This window comes from Ochotona curzoniae, unplaced genomic scaffold (genome assembly GCF_017591425.1).
Source record: "Ochotona curzoniae isolate NIBS_2020 unplaced genomic scaffold, NIBS_Ocur_1.0 contig_1302, whole genome shotgun sequence".
Taxonomy (NCBI): Eukaryota; Metazoa; Chordata; class Mammalia; order Lagomorpha; family Ochotonidae; genus Ochotona; species Ochotona curzoniae.
Genome location: NW_024465035.1, coordinates 19,703,319 through 19,726,408, shown reverse-complemented (window position 1 = coordinate 19,726,408; position 23,090 = coordinate 19,703,319). Strand labels below are relative to the sequence as shown.

At 47.3% G+C, this 23,090-nt stretch overlaps 1 protein-coding gene across 2 annotated transcripts in view; it reads right to left on the bottom strand.

Moving 5' to 3' along the window:
- Positions 1-1,225: 1,225 nt before the first annotated feature.
- OXSR1 (oxidative stress responsive kinase 1) overlaps positions 1,226-23,090 on the bottom strand; it is an 88,199-nt gene continuing 66,334 nt past the window's right edge. For both annotated transcript variants that reach the window (XM_040964951.1, XM_040964959.1), the window contains exons 9-18: positions 21,053-21,101; positions 20,216-20,281; positions 17,106-17,228; positions 11,250-11,285; positions 9,345-9,491; positions 7,428-7,492; positions 4,867-4,919; positions 3,550-3,618; positions 2,709-2,773; positions 1,226-2,324 (exon numbers count right to left, since the gene is read on the bottom strand). In XM_040964951.1, the coding sequence (XP_040820885.1) occupies positions 2,250-2,324; positions 2,709-2,773; positions 3,550-3,618; positions 4,867-4,919; positions 7,428-7,492; positions 9,345-9,491; positions 11,250-11,285; positions 17,106-17,228; positions 20,216-20,281; positions 21,053-21,101 (748 nt within the window). In that variant the 3' untranslated portion in view covers positions 1,226-2,249. The remainder of the gene's footprint in view (positions 2,325-2,708; positions 2,774-3,549; positions 3,619-4,866; positions 4,920-7,427; positions 7,493-9,344; positions 9,492-11,249; positions 11,286-17,105; positions 17,229-20,215; positions 20,282-21,052; positions 21,102-23,090) is intronic.

Below are 23,090 nucleotides of genomic sequence, written 5' to 3'. Positions count from 1 at the left end.
CAAACTGGATTGGCACATACCACCTTGTGTTGCAGTCCGTCCCAGGCCCAGGGACCCAGGGAAGGTGCGGCAACTCAAACTGCCCGAGGAAAGGAGTGCCCAAGAAGAAAGGAACTGGGTGCTGGGACTCCATGTCTATTCTCAAATTCCCAGCAGACAGGCCATGTCGTGAAAAGGAAGAGCGCCCCAGCCCACCTGCACCATCATGGCTGCAACCCTGCAGCTGGAAGGCAACCAGCAAGCTGGACAAAGCAGACAATATGGTGAGCCGTGCTTGCATCTGGACTGGCACCAGTTCACTCACAACTGTAACGCTACCACCATAGGGCTTCATGATAAGTCAGCTGTGATGCTGTTACTTGCAACTGAAAACAGACTCTAAGGTAAGCCATAAGCCTCGTGCCAAGAGGTCACCATCTCTCCTCCATACCTCATCCCCACCTCTTGGTCCTTGTTTCCACATGCTCTAACCCCCCCAAAAAAGAAAAAGTAAACAAACACTTGCTGTCTTTCCATCTTTCCTCCCCCCTCCTAAAGCAGATCCCCTCCTTTTCCCTATCCCGCTGGGACCCTAGATTTGGGAGGTCTCAACTTCCAATCAACTCTTTCTCTAATCCACATCCCACACCCATCCCTTCTCTCTCCCTCCTTCCCTCCCCCCAACCTTCATCCCTTTCCCAACATGCCTCTGCACCTGCAAGGTGCCACATGAAGAAAGCCCAAGACTAAAACCACAGGCTTGAACTGAGTGAGACAGACTGTTGACCAGTCAGCTGCAGGGAGCACTATCAGGCGCATCCCAGGAGAGAACCTAGGGCACCTTATTCGTCAGACCAGCAGAGCTGGAGAGGGCACAGGTGACTCTCTGGAAGGTGGAGTCTTCCCTTGCCATGGGTCCACAGCCCAACTGTGGGTGTCTTAAGGCCAGGTGGGATATTCTGTTTATGTATAAAACTTGGTAGGGCTATTAGCAATTACACAGAGGCTGCCTAGGAAACTGTAGGAAAAAGAGAATCACCCCCCAACCAATTATTCCCATATTGCATTGTGAGTGCCCACTTTCTAAACCTAAAGAATAATTTATATTATTTCTGTAAAAAAATCAAATGAACACTGTCTACTCGGAAACCCTAAAGGTCACGGCACATGTGGTTTCACTTGTCATCTTGAGTCAGGTCCGGCGTGCGGGCGGCCCCCTCCATGAAGTCAGTGCAGGAGAGGGAGCAGGAGGCAGGCCCCTCTGGCCCAGTGCGGCTCCCTTTATTGCTGTGGGCGTCTGAGCCTTGCACACCCAGTCCCTTGTGACTTGGAAGCTGGGCGAACCAACTCTTCTCACTGGAGGAGCCGAGCAGCAGCTTCTTCTCCAAAGTTCATTTCTCCTAAGATCTGAAAATAAATACTTCCCAGTGATAGTTGTTTTCCTGTCCAAAACCACCGCTGGCCAAAATTAATTCACTCTCCTAAGCCATCACTTGATGCTTTCTTTAGCGAACAGCCCACAGTTCTGCTGTGAAGCAGCCCACAGCTGAAGTTCAACTACAGTCAGATGTTTTGCACTGGCTGAAGTTAACGCTAGCAACCCTTCCGGGAGGGAGCGCCAGAGAACAAGTGCGGGGAGCAGCTTCAGCATTGCGCTTAGGAGCGCCAGGAAGGAGCGCCAGGAAGGAGAATGCAACTTGGGCTGCCTCCACCCAAGGCTGTGCTTTTTTTTTTTTCCTAACAAAGGTTGCTAGAATTTGTATCAGGTACAAAGAAAAAGTACAAAATGAAATTCTCTGGGTTCCAGCTTCAACAGTCAGCTTTGAATTGCTACTGCAGCGGAAAAGAGATATCCCAAGACACCCACACCGTGGCAGGTGTGAGAGAGCAGGTGGATTGAGGAAGCCCAGGATAACTGCTACTTTCCACCTGGACCAGCCTGGGAGTAAGGCAAGAATGAGCCAATAGCTCTCCCTCCTGGCCTCGAGGAACACGGGCCACTTCTCATATGGCGGAAGATGGGGACAGAGGCAGGACATTGACTAACGGAACTCTTGAAGAGGGTGCTGGCCACAGGTGATCCAACTTCTCTTTCCCTGTGGGGAAAAGGAGGACTGATGGCACAGGAAGAACAGAAAGAAACAATTCTAAAGCTCCTAGCTGGGAGGTGTGTGGCTGGGTTCTTTGGCAGTAGTGGGCTGAGGCCAACAGAAGCAACAGAGATATGCAGGTGTGGAAACTCCTTAGGCCATCTCCTCTGGGGCTGGGGCTTAGCTGATGCTGAGCTGGGCAAATCCAATGAGCTTGCCGTCATCAGGGATATCTGAGCCTTCCACACCAGATGCCTGAAAACCAAACAAAATGAGCAGAGCTTACTTAGAAACAAAGTGGCAGGTAGCAGCCACAACAGATCTAGGGCAGTGGAAAAGCAGGCAGTGCGCCACATCTCCTCGGGATACAAACAAGAGGCTGACCAATGTGGGGTTTTTTTGTTTGTTTGGTTTGAGTTTTTTGCCCCCCCCAAAATGGGGGCTGGTACACATCTGGAATGAGATCGGAGACCTCCTGCTATGGAAAGGGTCAGCAAGCACTCCAAGGGACACATCAGTCCAGGGCCTCTGGGAGACTGGCTGGATGTGGCCCATCACATGCCAACATCCTCATCTTGGAGAATACAGGGGCTGGTCAGAACGGGCAGGGAAGTTTAATAAGCAAAAAGGGATGCATACCAATTTGAAAGTGACAGATCGATTTGACTGAGGTTCTTCTACAATTTTCTGCAAGTTAGCTGCCACTGTAATCACACAAACAGAAAAAGTAATGAATGAGCAGTTACATTAAGTTCACTTGTAACAATATTTAAAAAGTTTTAACTAAGGTCAAGAACCGATACAGGGGCTGGTGCTGTTGCAGAGTAGGTTAAGATGCCTGCAGGGTTGGCATCCCAAATCCTGGCTGTTTCACCTCCCATGCAGCTCTCTGCTAATATGTCTGAGAAAGCAGTGAAGACAGCCCCAGTCCTTGGGCTTCTGAACCCACATGGGAGACCCAGAGGAAGCTCTGGGCTCCTGGCTTTGCATGGATCTGCCCAACTTCAGCCACTGGGGTCATTTGGACAGTAAGGCAGCAGGTGGAAGATAATCTCTCTTTCTCTCTCTCTCTCCCCTCCCTTTTCTTTTTCTCCCCCTCTCTATTTATATATATCCTATATGTCCTCTGTAAATCTGCCTTTCAAACGAAAAATAAAAAATCTTAAAAGTGTTCCAGGCACAATCAGAATGAAAGCAACAAGCCGAAATGTAAAGTATCCTTTCAACTCATCTCCAAGTCATACAAGTAAATCTTGAAATCTGAATACCAAGCACCTCTCAAACCTAGTGCTTAACCCCCGTAGGGACGGTTCTTGAAACGGTTCCTGGCACTGCTGCCAGCACAGGCATTGCAACTAGTTCCTTACCCACCTCCCAAATCTCACCTCTGAGCTTGCTGTTCTTTTCTTTCTTTTAACTCTGTTAATTTCTTTAAAAGGCAAAGGGACATGGGCACAAGCACACAACACAGAGTCGTTACCTATGACTAAATCCCTTCCATCGACCAGGCCAGCAGATATGAGCTCCTGGGAGACCCCCTCCGCCGTATCTGTAAGGACAAAGAAGGGGCTAGGTCTCACGCACATTCAGGCCACCACCACCTCATAGGACACCTCACAGGACGCCAGCACTGCTGGGCCCAAGGCGGTCACTCGATTTACAGAAAGCAGGCAAGGGCCTCCTCCTACCCAGGAATTTTCCCTACCACTGGGGATGATCTCAAGTAGGGAATTCTCCCCAGTGTGGCCAGGGGGCAAGAGCCACTGTGATACACAGAGAATCTGTAGATGGTGCCATGTAGATAGGCTGAGCTCACGTGAGAACACTCAACGTGATGTTACAAGGGCAATCCTTCTTAGGGCACCCCAGATGTGACACCTCTGACCTCCAAGACAAGCCACTGAAGGAGGAAGAGTTCTAGGGTTAAAAATACACAAAAATCCATTCTCAACGAAAAGTCCAAGAAGAACAAACTGCAAACTCTCTTCTGGGGATCATATTCTAAATGATTTTCATTTGGTATAGCTTTTCTTTTTGCATCATTACCCCACATATTGTAACCTCAGCAGTGGGGGGTAACTAGAAACCAAAACTGGGACAGAAACCCCCAATTAACCTCCTCCTCCAACGACACAGTGGCGTCAGCCCCTCAGAGGCAACCTGAGCTCCCCTGAGTCACCTAGCAGTCAGAAACTGGACGTACTTCCCAAGAGAGTGACTTTGTTGGACTTTCAGGAATTAAAAGAAACATCTCTGCACCTGTTCCCTTTAATGGTTAGTCGTTGCTGACATGGAAACAGCACGAGTGGCTGGGGAGGGAAGACAGCAGAGGCCTCGCTTCTCTTTTGCTGTCACGAAGCGCCAACCCTGTAGGGCCAGTGACAAGAGCAGGAGCACTGGCCTTGGACAGAATTGGTCTGCACTCCAGCTCTGCTTCTTTCTAGACCTGTAACTTACACAGGTCACTCTCACCAAGCCTTGATGTTTACATCACACAATGGAGATGGAAACTTCTGCCTAGGGGCTGCTGTGACAATCTATTTAGATGGTGCTTTGCATGATGCCCTGATTAATCAGTAAATGACAGCTGTCTTCATTTAGGAGTAAATTTAGAAGTGAATTTAGGAGACTAAATGAATTTAGCAGTAAGTAAATCGTATTTGAATTTTATTCATATACCACTTGAAATCTTTAAACCAGAAAATATTTTACTCATCCTTTATAAGCAAAACAGATCTAAAGGACAGAACTTCACATTTCATGAAATATTTTGTTATCAATATTTCTGATGCCTCACCTCTCCCAGGAGTAAATTCAAATCGGATATCATTTAGTTCTTTTTTAGAATTCCTAGGAAAGAAAACAAACCATGTAGAATAAGAACTTTTGACTCCATGAGTATATTCTGCCAGTGTTTATTAGGAAAGCTGTTTTCGTCCCCACGGATAGTAAGACTCAGACTGACCAAGCAGCAATCTTACACTCCATCACCAGTTAACGTAAAGATCTCACACTCTGAGGAGGCCCTTCCACGTCCTTCCCTCTGATCCCCACAAAGATGATGCTCCTGTGCTGGGTGTGGAGAGTGGGGCCATGACAGGAGGCCAGTTCCGAGGGCTCTGCTGGTCCAGCAGGGCTGGCTCACAGCAGCCCACGGCAGGTGCCCACGAAAGGGAGCTCCGGTTCTCTTGATCTCCCATCTTCCACCATGACACAGCCCCGAGGCCCTTGCCATAGGTGAGCCCCCGCATATGACTTGCCAGCCTCCAGAATCAGAAGCGAGCCTCTGTCCTTTAAAGTCACCCAGAATTCAAATAAGAGCAAAATCTCTGTGTGACTGGGGATGTGTGGCACCTACTTCATCTTACCCACGAACTCTGGCTCATGACTGATAAGCAGCTCATCAAATGAAATGCATGCCACAGGGACTCAAAGAACACATGAGAGCAGAATGCAAAGGGAGAGCCTTCCAGGTAGTCCTTAATTTACTTCCTCCATTTCTTTAAAAGGCAGCAAATGTGGACACAAACACCAGCAGGCAGTGGTGGCCCAGGCTGAAGTCAGGGGTTGGGAATTCAGTCTGGGTTTTCCACATGGGTTGTAGGAAGCCAAGTACTTGAGCCATCAGCTGCTGCCTTCCAGGGTGCACAGTAAGAGCGTGCTGAAATAGGAAATGGAGCCAGGATACAAACCCAGGCATTTTAAACAGGATGCAGACGCATCGTAGATGCTATACCAAATGCCTGCCTAGATTTGGCATGACCTCATGGACAGGCAGGCTGTGGGCAGGTGGGCAGAGAGAATGGGGAAAGCAATTGGGCCTGCACTGGCAGCAGAGCTAATGTGTGGCTCCAGAGGAGCTGGCACTGTGGTGCAGCGGGTAAAGCTGCTACCTACAATGCTGGCATCTCATGCAGGCACCGCTTTGAGTCTCGGTTGCTCAATGTCCAGTCCAATTCTCTCTTAATGGCCCTGATACCCATGTGGGAGACCAGGAAGAGACTCCTGGTCAAAGACTCTTGACTTTGATCAGGTCCAGCCTTGGTTCCTGTGCCCATTTGGGGACTGAACCAGTGGACAGACAGTTTTTTCTCTTTCTCTCTCTGTCTCTATCCTCCCCGGCCTCCCTTTAATTTTTGTATTTCAAGTTAAATAAGTCTAAAAAATATACATGACTGCAGAAATTCAAATGCATATGACTGATGAGGGGCAGTAATGTGGAAGGGGGTGAGCTGAGGAAATTCAGTGGAATATGAGTACTGGTTGAAGGTGGCCAGGTAGGTAGCCTCCAATAAATTTTAAAATTTTATTTAAAAAAAATATTTAAAAAGTTGAGCCAAAGAGAATTCCATTTGCTGTTTCAGTCTCCAAATGCCCAATACAGCCAAAGCTGGGCAGCTCAGCCCTTGCACATGTGACAGGAGCCAGTGACTCAGCCATCACTAATGTCTCCAGAATCTGCATTAAGAGAGCCAGAGTCGGGAGTCGGCGCTGGGAATCAGACACAGGCACTCCAATGCAGGTTACAGGTGTCTTAGTGGCTAGGCCAAACACCTGCCCAGAAATGCTTTGACGGTTAATTTGTTCTTCAGATGCGTTTGCATGTAGAAAGTGACTTAACTCGAGCAAGACAATAGCCAAAGTTATTCTGAAATCCTAACCTCCAAACTGGGCAGAGGGAGGGAGCTGGCACGAATAAATTCCGCTGAAGACACTTCCTTTTGAGCAATCCCTGTACGCCCCACCAGGCTGCCGGTTAGAATGGAGACAGATTGCAGACACACACAGAGGCTCTTCCTTTCAATTCTGCAGAACAAGGCCTCTATTATCATAATCAGAAAGCCTTCCTTCCCTCTTGGGCAAGCAACTGCCGAGTCCACGGTGCTTCTCCAAGGGCATAGCAAAAAGCTAATGGAAAATGGGACTGAAGTTTATATTGGTGCAAAACCTTTCTTAAATCCAGACATCACTTTTTGCTCATACACATCTCTATAAACTTTCTGAAGATCCCATGTACGATTGCAATGACAAAACTGTTCTTTAGATGTGCTGGCCTGTGTTGCTTCTCTCATGACCCTGCGTTACAGGCCACGCTTCCTAACTCCCCACGGCCACCCTGCAAAGGCTCAGTACACACATCGCTGTGAGCAGGGAAACAGCTACAAGCCCACGTGCGTCACAAGTCAGGGCACCTGTCAACACCCAGGTCCACACACTGCCACTGGAACCCCTATAGAGCACAGTACAACCAAGCAGGCAGCACCAATGCTGGACGACAGGCCATACTATCCAGCAACTCTGAGCCACAGAGTATTACACAATACACACAACATTCTGAGAAGGAAAATGACTCCTTACCTTAATCTTAACACTAGACTGATAGGAATCTTGACCTCCTGGGAACCTGCTCCTGAAGTCACAGCCTGAAAAAGCATCAAGTTACAGAGTCACTACCTGGCACACGAAGCACGGAAGTGATGGCAGGTTCCTGCCTTTCTTGGGGTCACCTAGTCCCCAGTTCACTGCCTGCTGCAAGAGGACATGCCCTTGTGACAAGGACAGCATTTCATGTCAGCCTCAGCCAAGCACGGTTAGGAAAACGTTTCTCATGCCTAGGTGAAATTCCATACATGATGGGCACCTTTAACTTTTTCTATTTTGAAGACCACTGCAAGTGGTTTCCCACTATACACATCTGGGGAGCTGCAAACAGGACATTTCAAAGGCAACCAGGTCTGCGAGACGGTGGGGTGAGGTCACTTCTGCTGCCTGCAAGGGAGGCCTCCAGAACCAAAGGAAGGTATCTGAGCATCTCTTAACACACACGGTGTAACAGCTGGAGCTGACACTGAAATCCGCCTGGGCAAGAGATGTCCTTAGTGGTTTCTGGTGGCAAAGCTGACGGAAGCAGAGTGGTCTGGGCCAGGGACCCGGTGTGCAAGGCAACAGTAGCAGGGCTCCTGCCCAGCTCTGAGGTGAGACCTTCCTGAAAAGGCTGCTGCACACATAATCCGTGACGCTGTTCCCCCTCCCTCTAAGGATTCAATCTCCTGAAAAGTGTTTAGTTAAAGTGCATTTACTCTCCTGAACAAAACAAATCTTCCAACACAGCCTAAGGCAGCACACATGGAGAACGGCCTAAAGCAGCAACATCGTGGGAACTCATCCCGCTGGGGTGCCCATCTTCCCACAGCTAACCTCCTCCTCTCTGAGAGCTAACAGCCATCTCTCATGGCTGCAGGATGAGCATCCCTTCAAACAGTTTACAAAATGAATCCCATCTGTCCTCAGTCTTCCTAAGAAAGCTCTGTATGTTTTCCTACCTGGTGGGTATAATAGGAGAAAGTGACTAATCAGAAGTGCCCAGAAGATTGGTCTTTAAAAGGGAAAATGCAAGCCAACCCACTGGGATGCAGAAGGAGAAAAATCAGAACTTCATTTATCTTCTTTTCATTAAGTTATCGGGAAAGGACTCCTGGTTCCGCAGGGCATGCGGTGCCGAGGTTACTCAGGGAGCTGTGGAAGTTACACAGCAGCAGGGCTCAGGGTAGGCCCACCTTCCTCCAGATGTGTTCAGCATGCTGTCATTTAATGAAGTCGCATGCCTGATCTCCAGGGGGTTCACAGGTTACATATCCTGATTTCAACAACATCAATACTCACAGAATTGACAAGCTCTTGTATCTTAAAAACAGTCACTCAGAAAAGCCACGAAATGGGCAGAATATTAATAGAAATACAAATGGGCAATAAGAGCACCACCGTGGAGGGCGCGTCTCGCTTCCATGTGGACTACATCTGCCGCCTTCTAAGCAGACTGCGATAACGGTACAAGGAGGACCTGACAAGAAATCCGGCATTTAAACCTGATTTTGTTACATGACTAGCCCTTTGTTGGTTATTATTATTGTTTAAAATCTCTAAGATCCTGATGAAACTCCCTTATGTGTAAAGATATAATTCTAACTTCTTATAGAACCTAGCAAGACATCACTCTGTGCATTTATATACATATATTAACCATATTCCAAACAATTTGCATGTTTGAAATATAATAAAATTTAATTGTATGATTTGGGGGAATTCCTAGGGGTAGTATAAAAAAATGAGTTAAACAAAAAATCAGAGTTAAAAGGGGAAAAAAATTCAAAGGGAAACCAGAGAGGCCTAGTTGTTGACATCATATGAGCAAAGTGACACTGGCTCGTGTCCTGCATTGGTACCTGCCCTTCCCAGCCACCCCCGGCTGCCCATCGCAGCCCGCCTCGGCCTCACCTGAGCTGTCTGTGCTGGTTCTGTGGGAGGCGGCGGGGAGACGTGAGTCGGCTGTGCAGGCATCGGTGCAGCTGGCTGAGGTAGGTGAGCAGGACTCTCCTCTGGAATTTGCAGCAAAGTACCCATGGGCTCAGTTGTTGAAAAGAGCTGTAACAGAAACACACCCCCAGAGTTGGTGCCGCAGTAGAGAGGAGAGGCAGGCTGGTCTGCTGTCAGCCAGGCGGGCCTCCCCCCAGGGCACAGCTGCCAAGCGGGGTTTAGTGTCACTGGCTCCACTGGCTCACCACCACTTCTATAAACACATCTGCTCTAAAGAGAAGTCAAACAATCCTAGATCTTTCATCTTTGTGGGCTTTCTGGACTGCTTTTCTTTGTTTATGAGAAACACACACAAACAGAGAGGGGGAGAGAGAGAGAGGGAGAGATAACACCAACCCATTGGTTCACTTAAAACTGCTGGCAACAGTCAGGCCTGGGCCACACTGAAGCCAGGAGCCAAGAACTTAATCCAGGTGTCCCACATGGGTGGCCACAAATTACGACACTGAGCCACTGCCGCTTCTCCTAGGGTTTACATTAACAGGTAGGTGGAATGAGGAGCAGACCTCGAACTCAAGCCCACACACGAAATTGTGAGTGGATAGAAAGAAACTGAGCAGCCGACACAGATGCAGCTGGGTTAAGAAATGATCCTAAAGCAACAGGTCAACATACAGTCTACGTGTGTCTGGCTAAAAAGGGCTAACAAGGGCAGTGCGACATCTGTTAGGACACAGGGAAGGGGGAGGTCATGGGCAGAACAGTGGTGGGCGTAAGGAAACAAAGGGATCAGAAAGAGCAGCTCTTCCTGCTGCCACATTCCCACTGGTCAAAGTAACAAACGCCGCTACGTGTAATTGCAAGGGCGCAGGGCAACGTAATCCCATCATAAGCCAAGGCGAGTGAGGAACCCTAGTGAGCCGCAGTGCTGATGTAAGTCGTCAGAGACAGGCCCGTTCATGTGCTAAGGTACAGTATTTACATGCAGTCTTAAACAAATTGTGTAATTGTGTATGTGAAGTAGGAAGTGGCCTGCACGTGCATAAAGATGGCGGTCACGTAGCAAGAAATCAGGTTTCACAGGAGCAGCAAAGTTTGGTAAAGACAAGAATGCTGAGGATAAGAAAAGGAGATAAGAAATGCTGCTTGTGAGCAGCCTGCAAGTTCCCAGGTTGTAACAGACCAAAAGCTAACCTCCGTGCATCCCTCCCTGCCTGTCCCACCAGAGCTTAAAAATGGGCTGTGCAGCTGCTCTAGATAAACTCAGAGAGGATAGACCAGGGAGGCCCAGCCTTTTGTGACTGACCCGTGTTGGTGCCCTCTGGGGTAAAAAGGCTGCTGCTTTCCACAAGGCTGTGCGTTCTCTGGTGCTCAATTCCCAGAACTTATACAAACTGCATGCGAGCAAGGGGGGCAGACAGACACCCTTAAATCCAACACCATGACCTGAACGGTGCTGTCGGAAGGTGGCAACTAGCAACGGACCCATGAAATGATGCTTTTCCTCAGGCAGTGGCCAAAACAAAGCAAACCTAACGGATTCCGTCTAGCAGGAGGGTCTATCATGGAGAACAGAAGCTTTAAAACAAGAGGCTCAAAGGAAAACTCAAGACAGAAAAACGTCACACAGCCCATTTCTGGATGGATGGATGCAAAACATCGACTTTGCACAGCCAGCTGCCCGAGCCACAGAGCAGTTCATGGTCCAAGCAGGAAGGAAGAGCATCCCGGGCTCTCAGGTCAATTTCCCAAATCCTGCCGGTGCAGGCTCATTCCCATTCAGGCACCCCCTAAAGGAGCTTAAAACTAAAACCAAACCTAGACGCACGCACGCCTTAAAGGGGATTCGTGATCACAGTGACTTACCTCAGAAGTCGTTAAAGGTTCTTTCACTCGGGGAGACTAAAAGAAACACAGAGAAAAGGATGTTACTTAGGTCACTTATAGACAGTCCTAGACTGCAAGGTCTCCATTTCGGATATTAACTCACCCTCAACTCCAGCACCACTTTCCAGGACCAAGTGGGAGGAACCTGACACTACCGTATTCTCTAACGCACTTGCCCAAGTACTCACCGTGGTAAAAACGCCACAACCTGAGCTTCACACGAGACACTACGGGACCACGTTCTCAAACACTAGGGAAGTCACAGTCTTCAAAATACTGCACTTTCTACTATCATACATAACATCACAGACAAAACTTACCTCGAGCTAATGAGCCAACTTATCCCCAAAGCAGAGTAATGGGCCCGGCACAATAGCATAGTGGTTAATGTCCTCGCCTTAAACGTGCTGGGATCCCATATGGGCACCTCTTCTAATCCCGACAGCTCCACTTCCCATCCAGCTCCCTGCTTGCGGCCTGGGAAAGCAGTTGAGGACCGCCCAAAGCCTTGGGACCCTGCACCCGCGTGGGAGACCCTGAAGAGTTCCTGGCTCCTGGCTTCAGATTGGCACAGCACCAGCGACTGCTGTCACTTGGGGAGTGAATCACCAAATGGAAGATCTTCTCTGTATCTCCTCCTCTCTGTCCATTTGCCTTTTCAATAAAATAAATCTTTTTTAAAAAAAAAAAAAAAAAGCAAAGTAATTTTTCTCTTTTTTAAAAAAATTGAAACTGATTCCACTGGCTGATTGACTCCCAAGTGTCTGCAATGGCCAGGACCAGGCTGGCCAAAGCTGGGAGCTGAGAACTCTGTCCGGGTCTCCTACACGAAGGGCAGGCACCAGGCTGCTGCAGCTTCACCCCTACCTCCTAGGACGGACACTGGAAGGAAGCCGGAGTGAGGAGCTGGAAGCAGGGCCCGCCCAGGCTCTCCGACCTGGGACGCGGGTATCCTATCCAGCAGCTTCCCTGCTAAGCCAGATGTCCACCATCTGATGGCAGGCTTCCCTGGAGAAAACCTGAGCCACAGCTGGAGCACAGTGACCTGCAATGTGCATTTCAAGAAGCTATATCCTTACTCTTGGAGATCTAGAACATAAATGGGGGCTGTCAAAAAATAAAGAACAGCTACAAGAAATGGATATGTCAATACAAACAGGTGCCTTGTATAAACGTTTCTGTGCAAACGATCAATCAAATCTGCCATGAAATCAATACTGTGTTTATTTAGTAAACTCTAAGTCAGTGTTAATTCTGGATATAGACTCTGCAGTTTTACCCAAAAAAAGTTCCTCTAACTAACTATCCATTTCTGGTTAATCATGCCAACTATGGATTTAGTCAAGAAAGGCTATGCAGGCTTTTCTATCATCATCACCGTTAAGGAGAATCAAGATTCAGGTAATAAGTTCTAAATATCAGAACAAGCAAGTGGTCTACCTGAAATCTTAAGAAACAAAAACAAAAAATAAACCTTCACATTTGATTTCAGATTCACACAACTATGTTGTTAGAACAAATATGCAAAGAACATCATTCTAACCTTAGATACAGAAATATTAATTTTGCTCTCTTATCTGCTTCATTGTTTCTTTCTTACTCAATTTATACATTTAATAGTTTCCTGAGGTTTGTGTGGTGGCACAGCCGACTAATCCTCTGCCTACACACTCTAGCATCCAACATGGGCGCTGGTTCCTGTTCCAGCCGCCCCACTTCCCATCCAGTTTCCTGCCTGTGGCATGAGAAAACAGGAGAGGAGGATGGCCCAAGGCCTTTGGCCCCTGCACCCATGTTGGAGCTGGAAGGAGTTCCTGACTTCAGATCAGCTCAGTTCTGGCTGCTACAGCCACCTGGGGTAAGGGTTAGAGTGAACCAGCAGATGGAAGATCTTTCTCTCTGTATCTCCTCCTCTCTGTAAATCTGAATTTCCCATAAAAATAAACAAATCTTAAAAAAAATAATTTCTTGTATCATTTGGAAACAGGCCTCCTACATCATGACTGTTCACCACTTAACATAGCATGTACTTCCTCAGAAGAGAGACTTCTAACAGACCAACTTCAGGAGACCGAACAATGACACAACATTCACATCTGATTTATTGTTCACAGTCCTACTCTCCGTTGATCCTAAGCGCCACTGTAGCCTTCTTCATCTCCAGCACACGGTGTGGTCTAGGACCCAGGCACTGCAGCTGGATCGCAGGTCTCCTGGTATGTGGAAGACCTGGAGTGTGGGCATTCCCCGAACGCCACCACACCCGCCACGCTCTCCCCAGGTGCAGCTGCCCTGACGTGCAGAGGGCCAGGAAGGAGTGCAGAACTTTGCATCCTTCTCGGGTATTAATCATTTGTGTCTTGCTAACGAGCTTAATTTTTAATGACAGGGTCAAGGAATTTTCTGGATTCTCCAGCATACAGTACTTGTTTTTTTTCCCTTGACACTGACACACAATCTGTAGGGGGAGGGGCACGGGGGTAAGAAGACCTTGGGACTAACCTACCTGTTCCTCGAAACTGCCCCTTTGGGTTTAGTATCCACGGATGGCCCAACCCAACCTTTAGGATGATGGTTGCAGGTCAGTACTTGGCACCCAATGAGAAACCATTGCTTTTTCCCTTTCTTTCATATATGGATTTTGCTGGTATGGATACACACATTTAAAATTTTGTTTATTAGAGAAACCAATCTACCTACTGGCTTATTCCACGAATGCCTCTACTAGCTTGGAGCTCAGCTAAAGTCAGGAGCCAGAGAGTCCATCCCCTGGGTCTCCCATGGGACTGGCACGGACACCTGCCACCTCCCAGGGGTCACATGTGCAGGAGCTGGAGCCGTGGGCCAGAGCCAGGAATGCCACCTGGGCACTCCATTATGGAATTTGGGGTTTTAACCAATGTTGAAAATCATTTATCCCGGTTGCTATAAATAGTTTAGACCTCACTGCTGCACTTAATTTATTTCAATGGTTAAGCTATCAGAACTGGGCCAGTGGGAATTCCTTCAAGCTGGCTCTGATGGCATCAGGAGGATGTTGGTAAGTACAGAGCAGCAGAAGATGATACTCCTGTCATCTTGGATCTCTCCTGCCCAAGTCCTGGAAAGGTAATTTCCCGAAGGAACTCTGTTTCTTTCAGTAGAAGATGCTACTGCAGGCCTGGCTTGAGGATGCAGTCACTGGGACGGAGCTGTGTTTGTTTCCCAGTGAATGAGACATTTTTAGCCACAACACCTTAAAAAAAAAAACCAAACACCACCACTAGCAGTTCAAAACATAAAAAATTATTAGGGAACCCTATTTTTCAGCTCCTATCCATCTGGTGCATTCCCCAAATATCTATAACAGATGAGACAGCGATGGGGCCAAAGACACACCGGGAACAATATCCAGTGACTGCCCTCTCCCCACAAGACTGGCAGGGAACCAAACACATGAGCCATCCCCTGCTGCCTCGAAGGCTCTGCACTGGCCAGAGCTGGGACCAGCAGCCAGCGTCAGCCAAAACCAGACACTACTGAGACAAGAGGTGACTTCTTGTTTGTTTTCACTGAAAAGGCAGATATACAGAGAGAAGGAGAGACAGAGATCTATCCACTGGTTCATTTGCAAAGTGGCCGCAAAGGCCAGAGCTGAGTCAATCTGAAGCCAGGAGCCTCTTCTGGGTCTCCCACACAGGTGCAGGGTCCTAAGGCGTTGGACATCCTCAACTGTTTTCCCAGGCCACAGGCAGGGAGCAGCATGGGAAGTGGAACATCCAGTATATAAATGGCATCCATATAGGATCATTGTGAATGCAAGGCAAGGATTTAGCTCAGGCCCTAGAGACAAAGGTATCTTAAATGGCTAAGTTAATGTTTGCCACTTGACTTGGTTTTATATGCCTTTTTTTTTAAAGACTTATTATTTTTATTGGAAGTCAGACCTCTCAGAAAGACCTTCCATCTGCTTATTCACTCCCCAAGTGGCTGCAAATATGACAGCTGAGCCGATTTGAAGCCAGGAGCCCAGAGCTTCTTACGGGTCTCTCAGGAGGGTGTAGGGTTCCAAAGCTTTAAGTAGTCCTTTCCAGGGAGCTGGATGAGAAGTGAAGCAGCCGGCATACGAACTGGTGCCCAAATGGGATTCTGGCACTTGCAAGGCAAGGATTTCAGATACTAGGCTACTGCCCCAGGCTCTACATTCTATCTTTAAAAGAATTTATGCAACCAAGTGGGAGACCCAATAGAAGCTCCTGGTTCCTAGCCATTGCAGCCATCTGGAGAGCCACACACGGAAGATCTTCCTGTCTGTCTCTTCTTCTCTTTGTAAATCTGCTTTACAAATAAAAATAGACAGACCTTAAAAAATTTGTAATCGGGCCCAGTGCGATAGCATAGTGGTAAAGTCCTCGCCTTAAATATGATCCTCCTCTCATATGGGCGCCGGTTCTAATCCCAGCAGCCCCGCTTCCCATCCAGCTCCCTGCTTGTGACCTGGGAAAGCAGTCGAAGACAGCCCAAAGCCATGGGACTCTGCACCCACGTGGGAGACCTGGAAGAGCTCCTGGCTCCTGGCTTCGGATGCGGCCGCTTGAGGAGTGAACCATCGGACGGAAGATCTTCCTCTCTGTATATCCGCCTTTCCAATAAAAATAAATATTTTTTGTTTGGTTGTTTGTTATTTTTTGAACCTGTCATTGATACTGTCTCAACCCAGATGTTTCGAAGAATGGAACTTGCATTATTTTTAACATATTGTTTAACCAATACTATGTCATTCAATTAATTCCATAATGTTGTATATTGATACTGAGGTCTTGTTGGGGCTTTTAACTGACCGGATCTTTACTCTGTTAGCCCTACCTTCAGACCAGAGAAGGTCTCCCCAAGAGGCCACTGAACTTATCTGGACAATAAGACGCTGAACTTTATGCTAGGCATGTGTTTGCAAGGAATGAATCTCAACTGAACTTGAACTATGGTTATGCAACAAGGTGGAGGAATCCACCATGGGGGGAGGGGTATGGGAGGGGAGGGGGGAATCCCCAGCGCCTATAAAACTGCACCACAATGTAAACAACAATAAAATTAAGAAAAAAAAAATAAATAAATATTTTAAAAAAAAGGACTGTCTAAATATGACGAGATACTGATTAGAAAGCTACTTGTTTGGGGGATGGAGGGGTAAGCCACTGCCTGCTACACTGTCATCCTATTCCAATGTACTGGTTTGAGTATCAGTGGTTCTGCTCCAAGCTCCCGGCCAATGTGCCTGAGCGCAGCAGCAGATGGGAGATGGAGAAGCAGCTCCTGGCGCCAGACAGACCCAGCCTTGACTGTTGCAGCCATCTGGGCATGAGCCAGCACATCTTTGTGCCTCCTTCTCTCTCTGTAACCTCCTGCCAAGTAAATAAGTCTCTAAAAAGAGGTTTATTTTATTTGTAAGGCAGAAGGAAAATGGCCATGAGAATGAGTGAGTTGGGGAGGGAAAAAAGAGGGGGTAAAAATCTATCTGCTGATTCACTCCCCAAATGCCTGAAAGAACCAGGGCTGAGCCAGACCAAAACCATGAGCTCAGGAATTCCAGCCAGGCCTCCCAAACAGGTGGCAGGCACCCAAGCACTTGAGACATAAGGTATTGCCTCCCAGGACTCATTAGCAGAAAGCTGGGTTGAAGCAGAGAGCTGGGACTTAAATGGGGACTCTGACAGGGCACATGGGAGCTACAGGCAGCAGCCTAACTGGCTATGCCACAAAGTCCACATCCTGACTCCTGTATTCTTTATGTTCAGTTGGCTAATATGAACAAAACCCATAGAGAGTTCTGTAAGCATACGGTTTAACAACGCTTACCCTGAGTTGTGAAATTGCTGCTTTCCCCTCCTCACTTTCTTCATCGAATTCATCGTCGCTCCACTCCCAACCCCCATCCTCTGTCTTATGAAGACGGCCACTGGAACCCGGCACTCTGCGGACCTGCTCATCGGGAAGACAAATTACAATATTGTTTCACTTTTTCCAAATAAAACATTCATTCATATTTCCCTCCATTTCTGTCATTTCAATCCATAATCATTTTCCCCAAAAGTGCATGCCCTCACACAAATTCACATCTCCCAAGCTCTTTCTTCACAACCTCCACTTTGTCTTTAGTCACAATCAGACATTCCCTGTACTTCCACATCCACACCCAAACACCAAATCCTTCATGTGAAGTCACATTTAAGCTGGTCAAGGTATTAACAACCTCAGAACAATTTTAGGGCCCTTAGCAATGTGGCTTAGCAGCTGCATCCTTACCTTACATATACCAGGATCCTATATGGGTACCAGTTCATGTCTTGGCTGCTCCACCTCCCATCCAGCTCCCTGCTTGTGGCCTGGGAAAGTAGCAGAGGATGACCCAAAGCCTTGGGACCCTGCACCCATGTGGGAGACCCGGAAGAAGCTCCTGGCTTCAGAATGGCTCAGCTCTGGCCATTGTGGCCATTTGGGGAATGAACCAACAGATGGAAGATTTCTCTGTCTCTCCTTGCTGTAAAATTGCCTTTCCAATAAAAGTAAATAAATATTAAAAAAAAAAAAAAACTTAAAGGTTTCTTTATTCAAAAGGCAAAATAACAGAGAGGTCTTTTATCTGGTGGTGTACTCCCTAAACACTGGGTGAGGCCAATGCCAGGAGCCTTGAATTCCATCCGGGTCTAATGTGCAGCAGGGACCCGAGTACTTGGGTCTTCAGCCACTGTTCTCCCAGGCTCGTTAGCAGGAAATTGAATCAGAAGCAGAGGAGCCAGGACTCAAAGTGCTACAACACAGGACGCCAGCACTGTAAGTTGTGGCCTAGCATGCTACGCCATAATGCTGGCTCTTCAAAAATTGTTTTTAATGGAAGAGGTCTTGGATCTATGAAGTTAACCCAAGAGATTGCTCTTGTTAAGTAAATAAATAAGTCAAAATTACATTTGTGCCTAGAGTCATGGAGCTGTGCAAGTTTTGTTTAAAAAAACAATAACAACAACAACAAAAACAGCTGTAGGCAACTACCTAGGCTGCTTTGTACCTAGGCAAGTGTTACACTGCTGGGAAAAAGTCAGCCAACAGCTGGTGGGCTTTTTGGGCTGTTTAATGCCAAATTTTTGTCCCCCAGCACAGTGGCTTATTCTTTAAGTGGAGAAAGTGGAAACTCTAGGCTGGCACACACCACTCTGGCCCTCAGGCAGCAGGGGCTACAGGCCGCCAGGGGAAGGAGGTCTGCAGATGTATTAGAGCACCTGAGGGCATGTTTGACAGGGAAGGAATGATTTTGGGGGTCTTCACAGACCAACCCACTACACTCACAGGGAAGCAAGGGAGCAGAAATGCAATGGTTTAGAGGCGGGAAACCGTAGGATATATCTGGGTCAGGCCAAGGTACCAACCATGTGGGAAAGCTGGACTAAGCTAAACAGCATCACCTATCATGTGCTGGCACACACCAAAGCTGGCGCTGGTGCGCATGCCTGGCTGGGCTGGGCCATAGTACCCGTCAATGAATGTCAAAGCAGAGGGTGAGCCATGTCAGGCTGGACCACAGCACCCACCAGTACATAAGAGAATTGGATCAGAGGGCAGACTCCATAAGGAGCTTGTGGGCTCACCTCCTTGGGACTACAACACCCACCAGTTCACACAGGGAGCTGGGATGGTGACAGGCCAAGCCAGGCAGGACCACAAAGCTCACCTGACACCCATCTAATACTTGCAGCAGCTGGGCCTGGGAGAAGCTGGGTGGGGCTAGGCTACAGCATCTTTTGGTGCATGCAAGGATCAGTACTAAGGGCAGACTGTGCCAAACAGGGCTGCTACCCCCGATGGCAGACATGAGATCCAGGGAAGTGAGTGAGTCTAGTAGGAGAACTTGGTGCACAGCTCCCACTGAGGAGCATGGGAGCAGGGGCTGGGGGCAGGCCAGGCCAGGCAAGCCTATGGCAGTTTTTGTGGGCCAGGTATGGGGACAGACCAAGCTGAGCCAGGCCTTAGTATCTGTTGGCATGCATGAAAGCCAGGACGGGGTGTGGACCTTGCCTAGCTGGGCTAGGCTGAAACACCCACCAGTGAGAGCAGAGACTGCAGGTGGACCACACCAGGCTGGGCTGAAATTCCCGCCAGCACGCGTAAGACCTGGGGCTGGGAATGGGCCTGGGAGGGGAACTCTGGGGACTCCCCTGTTGGGCAAGACTAAAGCACCCATAAGCATGCATGTGAACTGGGTCTGGGGGCAAGGCAAACCAGGTTGATCTCTGGCACCTGCCAGTGCTCACAAGAGCCAGAATGGTTATGGGACCTATGGGACAGGCCAAACTAGGTTGCAATACCTGCTGGTTCCCATGAGAACCAGGTCTTGGGGTAAGTCAGGCTCAGCTAAGCAATAGCATCCACCAGCGAAGAGTCAGAATGGGTGTGGGCCAGTCTAGCTAGGCCAAAGCACCCACCAGTGAGCGCCACGCTGGGGACTAACATGAATGGAAGGAGAAAAAAACCCATATACGTTGCCCAAACAGAAACCTAAATTCATGCTCACATTACCATCAATACCTTCTTAGAAATAGCACATTTAATAAGATTGTTTGGATCTGAATACAAAGTCCAGAAAGTGTAGTGTCTTCAGTGGGTGTTGTGACTTGAATTATAAACCATGTAAACTCAAGACAGCCACCCCGACAGCTGCAAGCAGTAATTAACAGGGCTTAGAATTAATTCACTAACTACTTTCTCAATTCTGGTGGACAGTACGGTAATATGCAACTATACATTAGAGCAAAGATAAGCACTGACTGCATCAAAGATTGCTTTAGAAACAGCAGAAACAAAATGAGCTCTTTTCATACACTATCAACAGTGTATCACTTAACACACAGATCCAAAATGCAAAGATAAAGCATCTAAGTCACTTGCCAGGAAAGAGGAATTACATCTTCCTTTACCTTTTTAGCTCTTTCAGAAATGGTAGGTGCTCTCTGCAGTATTTTTTCTTGAAGAAACTCTTTATTCTGGAGAGAAGAAAAAAAATATTTTCTTAAAAATAGGGTTTTTAAAAAATTCTTATTCTTATGTCCCATTTTACAGTTGTGAAGGTAAAGGGCTTCCTGCCCGTCATCCCCCGCGTTTCACAGTAACACAGTCCTTCCGTTGCAGTCCTGACTCCAGCATTCTGCTCTTCACATGGGTCAGCCATGGCACACAGCCTAGTATTTTGTTGTCTAAGTATATTAGAAGTTTCATTGGGGGCTTTGTTTTATTCACAGAGACGATCCTGGCAACCAGCAGGTGAACAAGTATACAAAGCCCCCCAGGCTTCCCTGGTCCTGAGGCATCTCACAGCCTCACACACTGACTCAGTGCTTCAACACACCTGATGAGCCACAGCCTGCAGACTCCAGGCCCACATTTCCAACTAATGTAATATCCCACTCTCTCATCTCTTTGGAAATGAAGTACTTACTAAATCAGGAGTAATCCCTAAAGGATAGCTCAGTAGCCCCCATCGCTTACACCTAAAATATTTCATATTCATGCTGTTTGGGTAAGTTTGGCCTACTGTTTGTTGATACACAGAAACACATTTATTAAATTCCAAAGTAACTTCATGTACCAAGGGTGGTACTCCCAGTGTCCTCAGCAGTTCTTTCAGATTCTGTCATTCTTCCAAACAGAAATCAGTGTTAAGAAACGCTAACTTCTAAACAGTGAACACAACACACATACAACCAAGCAGCATCACATGAGTACAGAAAAAAAAACACAAAGCTGTCATTTCTTACCTTCGCCTTCTGGAAAAATTTGTGCCTTAACAGTTCTGCTGCGGTTGGTCTAAAAGCAAAGAAGAAAGTGTGCATAGTTAACTCAAGTATAATGTGGGTTTCCATTTGTGAGAAAACAATTTCTTGAGTTACAAAACAGAACATTATATTCTACTTGGCTTACCTGCTAAAAAGCAGAATGCATGAAAAACTTGGTACAAGTTGCTAAGCGGAGTAAAATCCTCAAATACCAACGTGCTACTATCATAGGTTCTGTGGCACAGCACGTTAAGCTTGTGTCTGCAGTATCAGCATCCCTTATGGGCACTGGCTGCAATTTCAGCTCCTCCCCTTCCAATCCAGCTCCCTGCTAATATACACAGAAGGCAACAGAAGATGGCTCGTGTGCTTGAGTCCCTGCCATCCACATGGGAGACAGCAGATCATGGTGTCACCCTGGTCCAGGGTGTCCTCGCCTCAAAAAGTGGGGAGGCAGAATCTTTCAGGGCAAATTCAGGCACCACTAATTCATAAGGCTCTCAGATTAGTTTTAAAGTGCATCGAAGCTTGAGAACCAGCACCTCAGAGGTTTAGCATAAATACTAAGAACATGAATAAATGTGAAAAGCCCTGTTGTGGGCCTAGACAGCTAGGTCTGAGGTCCTGCACTTGGAAGCCACTCCTCCCGCCCACCTGTTATCACCTGGAACCTAACAGTATCACGTTGTTGCAAACCCCTGTAAAGGCCCATGATAGGGAGGGGGGCTCTCTCTCCCTCACGTGCTTCCATCGCTCTGGCACTCTGACTCACTTGGCCTCCCTAGTATCTGCTTGCTCTCTGGCTTCCCGCAGACAGTTTCCAAGGACACATAGCCCCCCTGTATGTCTGTATTCCTCACCCTCTGTTCACTGCTTAGGCGGGACAGTAAAGATGCTATGCTTTGTATTTCTAACGTGTGTACTTTCCAGAGTTCCAGGAGAGGTGAGGCCTAGGAATGATGCAATGTGGACAGAGAAGCCAAGGAAAGGTGAATGTTTGCAGCTTTCTAATTGTGCCCAGGTTGTTTGCTGCATGTCTCTTATAACTTAAATTTGCTGCGGAAGCTGGGACATAGGATTTCAGTTTGTTTAATGCACGGGTTTCATGGTAACAACCCATTTGTTCCTCTCAAGATTTCGATTTAGACTGGATTGTCACTGGACTTGTCATTTGCTCATTTCTAATGGGCCCTGTTATCACCAAGTGTGGCTAACAAAGACACCTTAATACTTCCTACACTTGTCTGGCATGATCTGGCTCATGACACACAGTGCTAAGACTGAAATAAGACATTCCGCTGTTGTTTTCCATTCAACCAAGATTCCAATATGTCCAAAACCTCATTTGCTCATCAGAGCACTTACTCAGGCCCTTCCCCTGGGCTCACTTCCCTTTTTCTAAAACACATATTTGTAAGAGCTCTTTAAATGACAGTGACAGAAAAATCCCATTTTTTAAGTGGAAAGTATTTTAATTTCAGCTCACCTTTGAATGATTAGTTAAGGGGGACATTGTAGTTATTTCCTTTATGCATTATTTAACTATATGGGGGCCTCACTGATTCTGGAAAATTCTCAGCCATTTGTTTTGACTCTGGCTGCTCCAACATTCTCTAATGTGTCTAACTAGGGATGTGTGTGCGATCATGCACGTACGTACACACACACACACACACACACACACACACACACACAGAGTAGACCTTTTCATCCTGTCCCTTCCACATTTCTACCTTCAATCTTTCTGCACTATTTCTCAATACATGGTGGTGTGATTAAGAGTAGATTCTGCTGTCAGACTGCCTGGGTTGGGTTTCTCTACTGTTTATTATCTACTGTTTACTATGACTTTGGGAAAGGTTACTCAACTTTTCTGTTACCCATTTATAAAACAGAAAATAACACTAATACAGGGATAGTGTGTAAAATGCAATGAAACATATTGTTTACAGCAGTATCTTGCACTTGATGAGCCAAAAGATAACTATTTTTTGTTTTACTAGCTCTCTTGTTCAACTTC